The 12280-nt window shown below is 56.0% G+C and overlaps 1 protein-coding gene across 3 annotated transcripts in view; it reads left to right on the forward strand.

Annotated features, from left to right (window-relative positions):
• TMCC2 (transmembrane and coiled-coil domain family 2) overlaps positions 1-12280 on the forward strand; it is a 39963-nt gene that overhangs the window by 16893 nt on the left and 10790 nt on the right. The window contains exon 1 of one of the 3 annotated variants that reach the window (XM_043569259.1): positions 9803-10122. The exons of the other annotated variants lie outside the window; for them this stretch is intronic. Coding sequence (XP_043425194.1) covers positions 9940-10122 — 183 coding nt within the window. The 5' untranslated portion in view covers positions 9803-9939. Of the gene's footprint in view, positions 1-9802; positions 10123-12280 lie in introns of those variants that run through there. 3 annotated transcript variants of the gene reach the window in all.

Consider the following 12280-nt stretch of genomic DNA (forward strand, 5'->3'; position numbering starts at 1 on the left):
TTTGTTCCCTCCAGTTAGCTGTTTTCGACATTGTGCCTTAAATGATTTCCCCTAAAAGCAAAATCGGGGGGCACCTGGGTGGCTCAGTTGGTTAAGCGTCGGGCTCTCGATTTTGGCTCAGGTCCTGATCTCATGGTTCGTGAGATCAAGCCCCACGTCAGGCTCTGTGCGGAAAGCACGAAGCCTGCTTGGAACTCTCTCTCTCCTCCTCGCTCTGCCCCTCCCCTGCTTATGCACACATGCGTCCTCTCTCTCTCTCTCAAGAATAAATAAATGAACTTTTTTCCTTTTTAAAAAAAAGCAAAAACAAATGCCCATCTCTGCCCCACCATCCTGCTTTCTACTATTTGTATAGCACTGAGCAAATTAGCTACTCTCTCTGCCTGACATCTATAAAGCGAAAAAAATTGTCATCATTTGTTGGGGCACTGGGGCCCTAGGTGCCCAGAGAATGCAGGTGACATCTGGGTTCTCCATCTGTATGTAACGTAGCCTTAACCTCTGGGAAACTTGGGCTGCAGGGGCTGCAGCAGGAACCACTGGTTACATGTGCAGCAACAGTGGAGTTGAGTGTCCCCCAGCAGATGAGTGTTTATTCTCTCTCTCTCTCTCCCTCTCTCTCTCCCTCCTTCTCCCTCTCTCTCTCCCTCTCTCTCTCCCTCTCTCTCTCCCTCTCTCTCTCCCTCTCCCTCTCTCCCTCTCTCTCTCCCTCTCTCTCTCTCACTCTCTCTCTCCCTCTCCCTCTCTCTCTCCCTCTCCCTCTCTCTCTCCCTCTCCCTCTCTCTCTCCCTCTCCCTCTCCCTCTCTCTCTCTCTCTCTCCCTCTCTCTCTCCCTCTCCTGAGCAGCAGTTCTGAGAAAATGTGTACTCTCAGAGAAACCTAGTAACTCTTCCCATCCTGCCTTTGTCCTGCTCCCAGCATTTCAGGGACCAGATTAGCCCCTGCAGGGATCAGAGGCGTATATTCCCTTTTTCTCATTTGTTCCACATCTGATTGGCTCATTGCTTCCCTCTTGGTCTTATTCAAAAATTTCCCTAAGCTGCTGCCATGTTCTTCTCCCCACTTCCAGGCTTGTGCAAGGTGCACCCAGCTGGAGGGTCTCTGGAGGGGGATAATGCAGGAGCACTGGGTTTATGGCCAGCCCTGCCAGGCTGGCTCCTGGCCTTGCCCTGGTTGCCCTTCCCCCTCTGTGTGGTGTGGTTGGTGGCCTCTGAGGACAAGGAACAGCGTGCTGGTGGGAGCCTAGAGCCCGCAGAAGGTGTCTAGACAGCCTTCGGAGACCAGCACGGAGGTGCTCAGTGGCAGGACTTTTACTGACAGGCCAGCCTGCTGCCCCTGCTGAACCAGGGCAGGCAGGGTGGGAGAGAGGGCCGGGTGCACACGGTGAGGTGCAGAGAGTGGAGAGATCGTGTCACGCTTGGATGCTTCCTGTGGCCTCAGGAGGTCTTATCTCCAGGCTCCAGGCAGGGAAACCAGTGGTGTTCAGCTCATCACCTAAACCAGAGCAGACTCTGGACATCCTGTTCTTCCGTATACTGCTCTACCAGACTTACTGGACAACAAGATTTTTTCTTCTCTGCCCCGGCATAAATAAGCACCCCTGTTTACTCCGAGGGATGGCAAGCGAGGGGCCACCCTTAGCCCTAGGCTCTTGCCAAGAAGACAGATCTTGGCAGGTGCCAAAGGAGCCTGGTTTATTTACGTCTGAGATCCTGCTGGGTCAGAGGTGGGTGGGGCTGCCCTGCCGACCCCTCAGCGGCTGGGGGAGGCCAGACCATGCATCTGGGGGGCTTCCTCGTGTGTCTGAGCTTGCAGGCCAGGTTACACGAGAGGCCGAAGGGGCCCTGCTCTAGGGTCCCGCTGCGTTCCTCGGCCTGTCCACACAAATACATCTACCTTCAGAGTCACATGACACTCTGCCCGTTCAGTCATTCATGTATACACTCGGGTCTGTGCCAGCCAGAACTCCTACCCAATTGCTGGGGAGGACAGCCGCCTTCTCTGTTCCGTCTCGTCCCCTCGTCTTTTCTCTTCCTCTCCGCATGCAAAGGCTCCTTAGGTGGACAGAGAACCAGAGGCAGCTAGCCGCTCGCCAGGCCCAGACGGGGCAGCTCTGTGATTTGTCGTGAACCGTTGTTTCCTGTCTCAATGATTAAAGACATGGGGCGCCTGGGTGGCCCAGTTGGTTAAGCGTCCAACTTTGGCTCAGGTCATGATCTCGAGGTTCGTGAGTTCGAGCCCCGTGTCGGGCTCTGTGCTGTGTCAGCGGGCTCTGACCGCTGCTCTGAAGCAGCTTCGACCGCTTGGAGCCTGGAGCCTGCTTTGGATTCTGGGTCTCCCTCTCTCTGCTCCTCCCCTGCTCGGGCTCTGTCTCTCTCTGTCTCTCAAAAATGAATAAATGTTAAAAAAAAAAAAAAAAGACTATTTTCCTGGGTCCTTCGGGCCCCACCACAGCAGTATATCTTGTAGCACCTGGCAAATCAAATTCTTCTTTTAGTCTGATTTGCGGTCCTCATATGCAGGAGAAGCACCTTGCCTTTTAGGGGTCCTGTCCAATCAGGAGAGGGGCTAAACTGCCCCTTACCTAAAGCTTGGGCCCCAGAGATCATGAGCTACAGCCTTCTCTTTTAGAGCAGGATCCTGGGCTCAGTTAGTTGTCCCAGGAAGGACCTGGCTTTCCTAGAATTAGCCTTTATTCATCTTCCCCACTGACATCCATGACTTTCTTTCTAGATAGAAAATTCCCCCTGTTCTCCAGATTAGCCCTGGCTTCTGGAAGTACAGAATTCCCCCAGCAGGGGGGGGGGGGGGCGGGGTGGTGAAGTCAGATCATGTCCAAGTTACCTAGCAAGACCCAGTTTCTTGCATTTTCAGCCCCCCTTGTGGCCTAGCTCAGGCCAAAACCTTATGGGAGACCCTGTGGCTCTCTGCAGCCCCTGGAGTCCGTGAGGACTCCAGCCCAGATGCAGGTGGGAGACTTTCAAGTCCCCAGCCTTTCCCCTTGGGACCCTGAGCCCATAAGATGCACCCCAGGGGAAGGTGTGCTCCAGGTTTGGTTATCAGCCCCGCGCCGGAGCCGGTAAGAGTCAGCAGCAGGAGGAGCTCTCTGTCATCCCGTTCCAGACGGCGAGGAGCCAGTGCTGGTGGTGTGGGCATGGGTCAAGGGAGCTGGCACAGGGCTCCCCAGCCACCGTGCACATTCCTCCCTGTATCCACCACATCCCTGAGTTGCGACACATGATCTCGGTTCCCTCTGGTGCCAGACGAGGCAATGGATACCTAGTATCGCTAACCTGATCCCCGCTCCTGCCTCTTTCTTCTCATGGGCAGTCTGAGCTTTCTCTGTTTATACGCCACAGGGCAGAGGGCTCTGACACAGAAGCAGTGATGAATACATACACCCGGCCGCATTCCTGCTGGGCTCCAGGAGCCAAGGGCTGTCCTGCCCTGCAGTGTGGGGGCTGGAGGCAATGAGTGATGTTTCTGGAAACCGTAGCCCTCTCCGACCTCCCTTCTCTCCCCAGTGACAGGCGCTGGGGCATCTGACTGTTCTTGGCCCCTGCCAGCCCCTGTTTCCCTCATCCTGCAGAGGCCAACTCTCAGGCCTCTACTTCTTTTGTCCTCTTTGACCTTCACCCAAGTCTGGATGGGGGAGTTCTCACTGCATCCTTTTCCACCTCTGCAGAAACCCTGCTACTGGGACCCCAAAGCTGGGCCAGTATCCGTAGCTAGTGAATAATTAAGCATGCCCAGCAGACGCTCAACAGATCCAAAGTGATACTGTGACCTCCTTCGGGTGGCCGGAAAGGTGAAGCCTGCCCTGGAAAAGCTCTGTAATATTAACTTCATTATATAAGGTTTCTTCACGGCCTGAGCAGGTGGCTTCAGAGCCAACTATGATCTGGGCCCCATGCCTGTCTACTGACTTCTCAGGGGCCCGGTGGCATGGCGGGCATGTGCCTCGGACTTGCGGGTCGTGTCTCTTTGAGCCTTGCTGGCTTTGGCACTCAGTCGAACAGCATTTTGCAGCTTGTGTTCCTTGTTTAATCAGGGCAGCTCATGTAAGTGAGGAACCCTGGAGTCAGCAAGAACCCCCAAGAGTTCTGCATGTCAACCCTCTGCTTTTAGAAAGGAATCATTCTAAATTCTTCTTGGCAGGGGCGCCTGGATGGCTCAGTCAGTTAAGCGTCCGACTTCGGCTCGGGTCCTGATCTCACGATTCGTGAGTTCGAGCCCCACATCGGGCTCTGTGCTAACAGCTCAGAGCCTGGAGCCATCTTCGGGTACTGCGCCTCCCTCTCTCTCTGCCCGTCCCCTGCTCACACTCTGTTCCTCTCTTTTAAAAATAAATAAATGTAAAAAAATTAAAAAAATAAATTCTTCTCGGCAAAGAGTATGGAATGGGGGTGCTCTCTTCCTAAAAACCACCCAAAAAGAAGCTGCTTCCTCTCTGGGTCACTTTCTCCTACACCTGTCCCCAGGGCCCCCACCACCAAGGAAACAGAGTGGCTATGAAAGACTTGAAATTATCTTTGTCTATCCACCTGTCACCCATTTTGATTTTCCTAAAAGAGACCAAAGATGAGCGATTCTCTCCACTGCCCAGCATCTGGCTCATGACTTTGCCCGCAGGGGACTTCCTGTAGGAGTGTCCACGGCATCAGCCGGGCGGAAAAGCACCAGGTGGGAGACATGGCCTTCTCCCTCCCTGGAAGCAGCTGGAGGGTGGCCTGGTGTGTGCGTGCTGGTCACCCCCCAGCTTTCTCCATTCTGGCCTTTTCTGTCTGCCTTTTCTATCCGCTCGTGGGGCCAAGCCTCTCTACCTGCTCCTACGAAACATGCCCACTTGGTTGCTGTAGTTCACCCCGCAGACTATGAATCTTCCTCCCCTCCTGCCTTTCATGGCGGGGGTGGTGCAGGGAGGACGAAGAAGCTCTCTGCTGAGAAACGTGAGTTTCTAAGAAGATGCATCTTCTGGTCGGGTCAACAAATGAGTGTTGGAGGAAGGACTCTGAGTGCCGACCGCTTCCCAAAGCCCTATTTGCAAGAGGTGAGCATTAGAGAGGCAGCAGCCTGCCACGGAGGGATGCTAACTGGGAGATTTTCACAGCGCACCTGGAGCGTGAGATTTTGAAGGCCTCACCTTCTATTCTGAGCTGCTAAATTTAGCTGTCTTTAGCTTCTAAAGCCGATGGCTTCTCAGGTTTCCCCTCCTTCAGAATATGTGGTTTGTGCCTTTTTTCCCCCCCTAAGAGAAAGAAGAGTAAGTAGGAAGATAAAAAAGGGAGGAGCTGAAGAACGATAACCAGAGGAGAAGAAGAAAAGAGAAAATGTGAAACTGACAGTATTAGGGGAAGAAGGGGCCTGGCCTGAAACTTCAAAGAAGAGGAAGAGGAGACTGAACTGAGCGGAGCCCAGCGACCGATCCGGGCTTCCCTCCAGCGTCCTCTTCCATCTGTCACCCCTGGGCTCAGGCTAACCGGGAGGGTGGGGGCAGTGCGACCACAGACCCCTGGCCCGGCCCAGCTGCCCGCGCTCATGGGCCTGAGCCACGGGGGCCGCCCCACCTTGGCTGACATGGGGCCTGCGTCTCCGTCAGGCCAGAGGGGGTGACGGCAGGGGAGCGGGACGGCCAGGACTTAACGGCAGGTACACGCGATGGCATCCTCTCAGGGGCACCCACTTCTTCGCAGAAGGAGGTTGCCTTGTGGCTCGTGTGCTGCCTGAGCCCCCAGCCTTACTGCTCACTGTAGCCCTTCCGCATCCACCTGCCACTCTCTCAGCAGCCACTTTTGTGGCTTTCTCTGTCCCAGGCAAAGTCTCCCAAGTAGCGTGTGGTGTGTGTGTGCCTGTACGTGCACATACACGTGTGGCGAGGGGGCCTCGGTGCTGGTCGTCTTGTTCAGTAAAACCGACAGTGTGTCAGACATGTTCCCAGTTTATCTTCACCGTGGCCCTGGGAGTTCATGAGCATGCGTGCCATTTTGCAGCCAGGAAAACTGAGGCTCGGCTACGGAGAGTCTCTCACCTTCCCCTCCTACCTCCTGATGCCGCGGGTCTGATTCCTTAAGGCCTCTTCCTCCAGGCTGCTGCTTTGTAGGCCCTGGTGCCTCCAGGCACACGCAGGGCCTGCCGAGGCCAGCGAGTGGCAGGGTGCGGGTCTGTGGCAGGCCGCTGACCGCAGGCCCTCTGCCGTGCCACTGAGAGGGGTAGCCCTCCCCCACAGAGCCTGGCCTAGGTGAGTCTTCCTGTGATACATCCCCCTTCAGCCAGGGCTTTTCAGCCCCACCCCCCCCCTCCCGCCGCCCTCCACTCCCCACTCCCATTGCACTTGGGGACACTGAGCCTCAGGGCGTGTGGGAGCTTGAGGTCCCAGAGCAACTGTGGAACTGAGACCCAAATCCAGGGCTCACATAACCTTTCCCCACCCCAAGTCACGGCGCCTTGGGCTCCCTGCTTCCCACCCGCAGGACAGGAAACTCCGTGGCCTTGGCAGGTCTGGGAACATTTCATGCACGTAAAGCCAAGAGCAGACTCTGGAGGGAAAGGGATCTCTCTCCCCCCTGGCCTGCCTGGCACACCTCCCCCTGGTTCCTGTCTGTTCCTTTTCTCTTAGCAGACTACCGGTTCACCCCTAGCTCCTCCCCTCTTTTTCCTGCTGTTTAGTTATTGTGCTGATGGGTGGTTGTCGCTGGAGGAGAGGAGCCGAACCCTCCCATCGGGGAGACCCCCGGCTGCCTGTGTCCTGGGGGCTCTCCTCAAGGTTATCTTGGTGGTGCAGTGTGCTCTCGCAAGAACCTCTTTCTGGTGCTTCTGAGCCTTCATGATCAGGAAGTCCAGGGAGGGAGAGAGCTCAGGAGAGAGCCCCAGGGCTCTCCCCACCTCTGGTCTCCTGCTCGCTGCCACCTTCTGTTCTGCTTGAAAGGAAAGGTTACACATCTTAGCTTGGTGGAGCCTAGAAAGGAGGGAGGCGGGGGAGAGAGGTCTGTTTGTTTCATTTATTCCACCAACATTTCTTGAAGTACTTCTATACATTATGCTGAATTTGACTTGACACGTTTTAAAAAATAAGGGCTTCAAAAATGACCGCCTTTTGGGGCGGGGCACCTGCGTGGCTCCGTCGGTTGAGGCTCTAACTCCAGCTCGGGTCATGATCTCACGGTTCGTGAATTCAAGCCCCACAGTGGGCTGTCTACTGTCAGCCTGTCAGCGCAGGGTCCGCTTCGGATCCTCTGTCCCCCTCACTCTCTGCCCCTGCCCCGCTTACTCTCTCTCGAAAAAGAAAACATTAAGAATATGTGTATGTACTTAGGGCTTGCTTGATTTGTTGTGGATGTGTTCCAAGTAAAATTAAGTAGTTCAAAACACTTGCAGGGACACCTGGCTGTCCCAGTCAGTAGAGCGTATGGCTCTTGATCTTGGGGTGGTGAGTTCAAGTCTCACGCTGGGTGTAGAGATTATTTAAAAATAAAATCTTTAGGGATGCCTGGATAGCTCAGTCGGTTAAGCATCTGACTCTTGCTTTTGGCTCAAGCCATGATCTCACAGTTCATGAGTTCGAGCCCTGCGACAGGCTGCGTGCTGACAATCCAGAGCCTGCTTGGGACTCTCGCTCTCTCTCTCTGCACCTCCCCCACTCTTGCTCTCTCTCAAAAATAAATCAACATTAGAAAAATATTTCTAAAAACCCAAAAACTTTTACAATGAGAAATACAGGAGGAAAAAATCAGTAAGAGCTGCCATGGATTTAGAAAAAGGTAAAGTCTGGGGCGCCTGGGTGGCTCAGTTAGTTAAGCATCCGACTTTGGCTCAGGTCATGATCTCATGGTTTGTGGGTTGGAGCCCCCACGTCAAGCTCTGTGCTGACAACTCAGACCCTAGAGCCTGCTTCGGATTCTGTGTCTCCCTCTCTCTGCCCCTCCCCAGCTCACACTCTCTCTCTCTCTCTCTCTCCCTCTCTCAAAAATAAACATTTAAAAACATTAAAAAGGAAAAAAAAAGTCTTTGGATGATCATTTAAAATTTTTTTTCAACGTTTTTTATTTATTTTTGGGACAGAGAGAGACAGAGCATGAACGGGGGAGGGGCAGAGAGAGAGGGAGACCCAGAATCGGAAACAGGCTCCAGGCTCCGAGCCATCAGCCCAGAGCCTGACGCGGGGCTCGAACTCACGGACCGCGAGATCGCGACCTGGCTGAAGTCGGACGCTCAACCGACTGCGCCACCCGGGCGCCCCTGGATGATCATTTTAAAGTAACCAAAATGTTATCATCTAGGCTGCGTTAAGAATGAGTGCAAAAACATGCTTTTAAAAATTTTGGTTCCAATATACTTCGTCTTAGATGTTATTTTACAGGCTTGTCGTTAGTTCTCGCAGAGGAGGGATGTCTTAGTATGAGAAGACCAGGCTGTGGTTTGGATGCCTAGGACAAAGCTGCAATAGACAGACTGTCTGTTACAGCCCCGTGAGATAGGTCATTCAATCATTCTGAAAGCCCAGGGAGGGTCATTCTAACGCTAGGCCCAGCGAAGGGCTCGGACGTGTTTAAGATGTGATTCCTGCCTTCCTCGGGGAAGTAAGACCGAAGACCTGTTTGCACATAACCACTGTGCGAGAGGAACAAATGTTGGGAGGTGCGGGAAGTAGTCTCTGACCCTCATGTCCCGGGCTGCACATGGCTGAGGTGGCCCCCAGAAATCGGGACCTGTGGGTGTGCTTTTGCTAGGTTCCTGTCCTCACAAACCCCAAGTCATCGGCCACCATTAATGTTTGTAAGGTTTCCCCAAGCCCAGGGTGTGGGGACTCCTGCTCTTGGTGGTTTTGGCTGCACGCCCTGGCATTGGGCCCCACAGATACGGCTGGGACCTCCTTATCTCTTCGCACCTTCTTGGGACCACCCTACCACGTGTGGACCCTGAGTATTTAAAACCCGGGTCCTTCGCCTGGCTCACGTAGGTGCAGGAGCCGTGTCTTTGGTGATTCTGCCTCGGAAGCCTCCCTGAGAGACTGAGCTGGGCCCTCAACTCTGCTGGCCCTCCTGTACCCCTGCTCAGAGCTTGCTCGCCTCAATTGTGGCCCTCTGGCCCCCTCTGCTGGCCACTCGCAGGATTTCCTGCTGGAACTGTCCAGATGAAGTCCAAGGAGGAAAGGACTGCTGTGAGTTTGCCATCTGTGTTTGATCCCGGGTGTTTATGCCTGGGCCATGCTGGGGGGGAGGCAGTGGGGCGGGGGGGGGATGGGGCATGGAGGAGAGCGGGGAATAGGGAGCAGAAGCCGGCGGAGAAGGAGCTGTAGTGGTGTCTGAGCAGAGAGTGGATTTCTGGAAGAATACCTCAGGGCTGTGGGGGTCCCCTAGGTGATGCTGGCTGAATTCTGATTCCTCCAGGGAGTTCTTGGCTAGGGAGCATGGCTTGGGAGTGATGGAGGCTTTAGCGGGGCAGAAGGGAGAGAGGTAGGGTACTCCAGGCTGAGCTGGCTGTGTTAGGATCCAACAAGAAGTCCCCTCCAGGCTCCAGAGACTTCCTTTTCATCCTGGCCAGGAGCCCTACTTCCTTTAGGAGGTGAAGAAGGGAGCCAGTGGACTGTGCCTCTGTTTTTCAGGGGGGCTTCTGATGGTGGGAGGCATTTCTGGGCTTGCACTAGGTGGATGAGTGATGCAGGTACACATGTCTCCATGTGCTGCACCCCCCACGGGGGCTGGAGGTGCTGCCTGTCACACCTGGGTGTCCTCATGCACACTGAACTCATGGTGGCGACAGCTGAGCTTGGGGATGGGCAGAGTGGTGGTGGCGGGGGCACCTCTTTAGGGCTGGGTCTCCCCGCTCAGTGATCCTGCCTGTCTCCTCCCAGATGGGAAGGAGCAGCCTGTGAGCCCCAGGGCAGGGGAAATCTCCCAGAGCAATCCGTCCCTAATCCCCAGGCTGGGCCTCAGGCTGGAGATGGCAGCTGCAGAGCCTGGGAGCTTGGGCACACCTGCTCGCAGACCCCGGCTTCCCTTGGCAAGCCCCGTGCTGCCCAGGGACTGCGACCCCGGGGGCCTGGCCCAGCCCCTGGAGAGCTGGAGCCTCAAAGCCTCTGGCGCCCCGTCACCGGCACGGCTTCGGGAAACGGGACCCGCACAGGTGAGGCCCCTGGTGGGTGGAAGGGGAGAAGGTTACTGGGCGGGGATGGGAGAAAGCCATTTGTGCTGCTTGCCAGGTGGCCTGTGCTCACCGTCTGGTCTCTCAAGGTGTAGCCCCCTCTCCATTACAGAGAACTCTTTGTGGGAGGGTGGAGGGGGCGAACACCAGGCCTTCAGGTCTAGGCTGAGGAGTATCCGGAGGGCCCCTGGGGTGGGGGTGGGGGCGGGGGCAGGAGTCTTATGCAGAAGCACAGGTGAACCCTGGCTCAGAAGCCTCTAGAAACCAGTAGGCCGTACGTCACTCTTCTTGGGGCCAGAGGAGCTGGTGTGCAATTGAGTGGAAGGGGTGTGCCTGGATGTGGTCGCTTCTGTCTACAGAAAGACTTGGACAGGGAGAACGGGGTGTGAGGGTCCCGTGAGCACTGACCCCAGGTGGACGGTGGGGAGTCCAGAAGGAACCAAGTGCTTGGGCGCCTGGAGCTTTTGGAGAATTTGCAGGGTGGAGAACGGAGGAGGCCCCGAGGCAGGAGCCTGTGGGGGTGAGGAGGCAGAGTGTGCAGGACATTCGTGTGGAAAAGGGCATCGTTCTGAGCAGGGCAGGGAATGTGGTAGCTGAGCAGAAGGTGTACACTGGGCCAGAACCTATGGGTGGGCCTGTCAGCAGGGACGGGAAGCTGAGGGCTGGGGGAGAGAGAGGAGAGGGTAGCCCTGAGGCCCGAGTCTGGGAAGGGGTGGGTACCTGCTGGCTGCAGGCAGAGGCTGATGGAAGCCTCCACCCGGTGCCCAGCTGCCTGGAGATCGCAGGTGCTGCCTGAAAGGGCGAGCGAGTGCATTCCTCAGGTGTCTGTGCCCTGCACTCTGAAATCCCAGGTGGCAGCATGGGACTCTCTGTAAAGCCGCTGAGGGCCTATGCCTTGCCACAAGGGATGGGGTGCTGCAGGGAGGAGCCAGGGCCCTCGGGCTCCTACCTCTCGAATCCCCCTTGTAGGGGCTGGGGCCTTGCTGCAGGAGTTTTTCACCCCACTGGACCCCCCGTGAACAGACCCGGGTATACATACTGCCCCACGTGTACTCCATTAAGTGCCTAAGCATTTGCCTCCCTGCCCTCTGGAGAAAAGCCGCTTAGGCTCCCTGGCACCGGAGGAACCGCTGGGTGGGCTGGTACCTTCCCCTTCTCCCCTCCCTTGCACCTTTCCCACGTGGGGGTGGGGGTGGGGGCATGGGTCAGCTGTGATGGGGTGTCCAGAGCTGGGACCGAACAAGAAACCGCAAATTGCCCCCACCTCCTCACCAGGAAGAGAAAGAGCCAGCAGCCCGGCAGGCTGTGCCTGCTGATCTGGAGGAATGGGGGCAGCCCCTGCCTCCAGGACCGGGGCTTCGGGTCATTTTTCCGGCTCTGGCTGGAATATCTAGTTGGTGTGGGAGACGTCAGGTCCCTTCCTCCCAGCTTCCCCGCAAGGTCAAACAGCCTCTTTAGGCAGAAGGATTTTAGCTGGCCATGAATGTTCCTTTCCATCCTGGCCCTGGCCTTTCCCTCTGGGGATGATTAGAAAAAGTGAATCTGAGTGTTCTCTATCCCAAGAGGGGTGCTCAAATCAGAGTCACGGGGCCAGAAGTCAGCAGATAGAAGCACCTCTGCTGAGTCACGCGGGCCCAACAGCCTCCATCACACTGGGCCTTCTGGGCTCTTAGTCGCTGGAAGCCCAGGCCCTGCTCAAGGGCAACATCCCATGTGGATCTCAACCTGCTTGGCCAGACCCCAGACCCTCTTGTTCCCCGCCCTGGGAGGGAGCCTGAAGGCCACCTGTCCCAGGATGACAGGGACTGCCCTGCTCTCCCAAAGGGAAGCAAAGAAGCTCCAAAACTCTTTGTTTCCTCCCCTCCCCTCTCCGTGTGTGTGTGTGTGTGTGTGTGTATCTGTCTGTCTAAGAGTGACCTTCGTGTTGGCTTTCCTGAGCAGAGACCTAGGACAGGAAGTCCTCATCTTCTGTGTCAGCCTGCCCTGGGGACCCTAACAGGAGTACTTTGTAAGTTCAGGAAGGGGCTGCTTGTCCCCTGGGGAGGGGCGTCAGGCTGGGAGCCCTCTGCAGTCTTGTGGGAACCTGGGAGCACAGGTGGAATTTATTCCATTGCCGAGAAATAGCACCACGCTCCACATC

This window comes from Prionailurus bengalensis, chromosome E4, assembly GCF_016509475.1.
Source record: "Prionailurus bengalensis isolate Pbe53 chromosome E4, Fcat_Pben_1.1_paternal_pri, whole genome shotgun sequence".
In the NCBI taxonomy this organism is placed as follows: domain Eukaryota; kingdom Metazoa; phylum Chordata; class Mammalia; order Carnivora; family Felidae; genus Prionailurus; species Prionailurus bengalensis.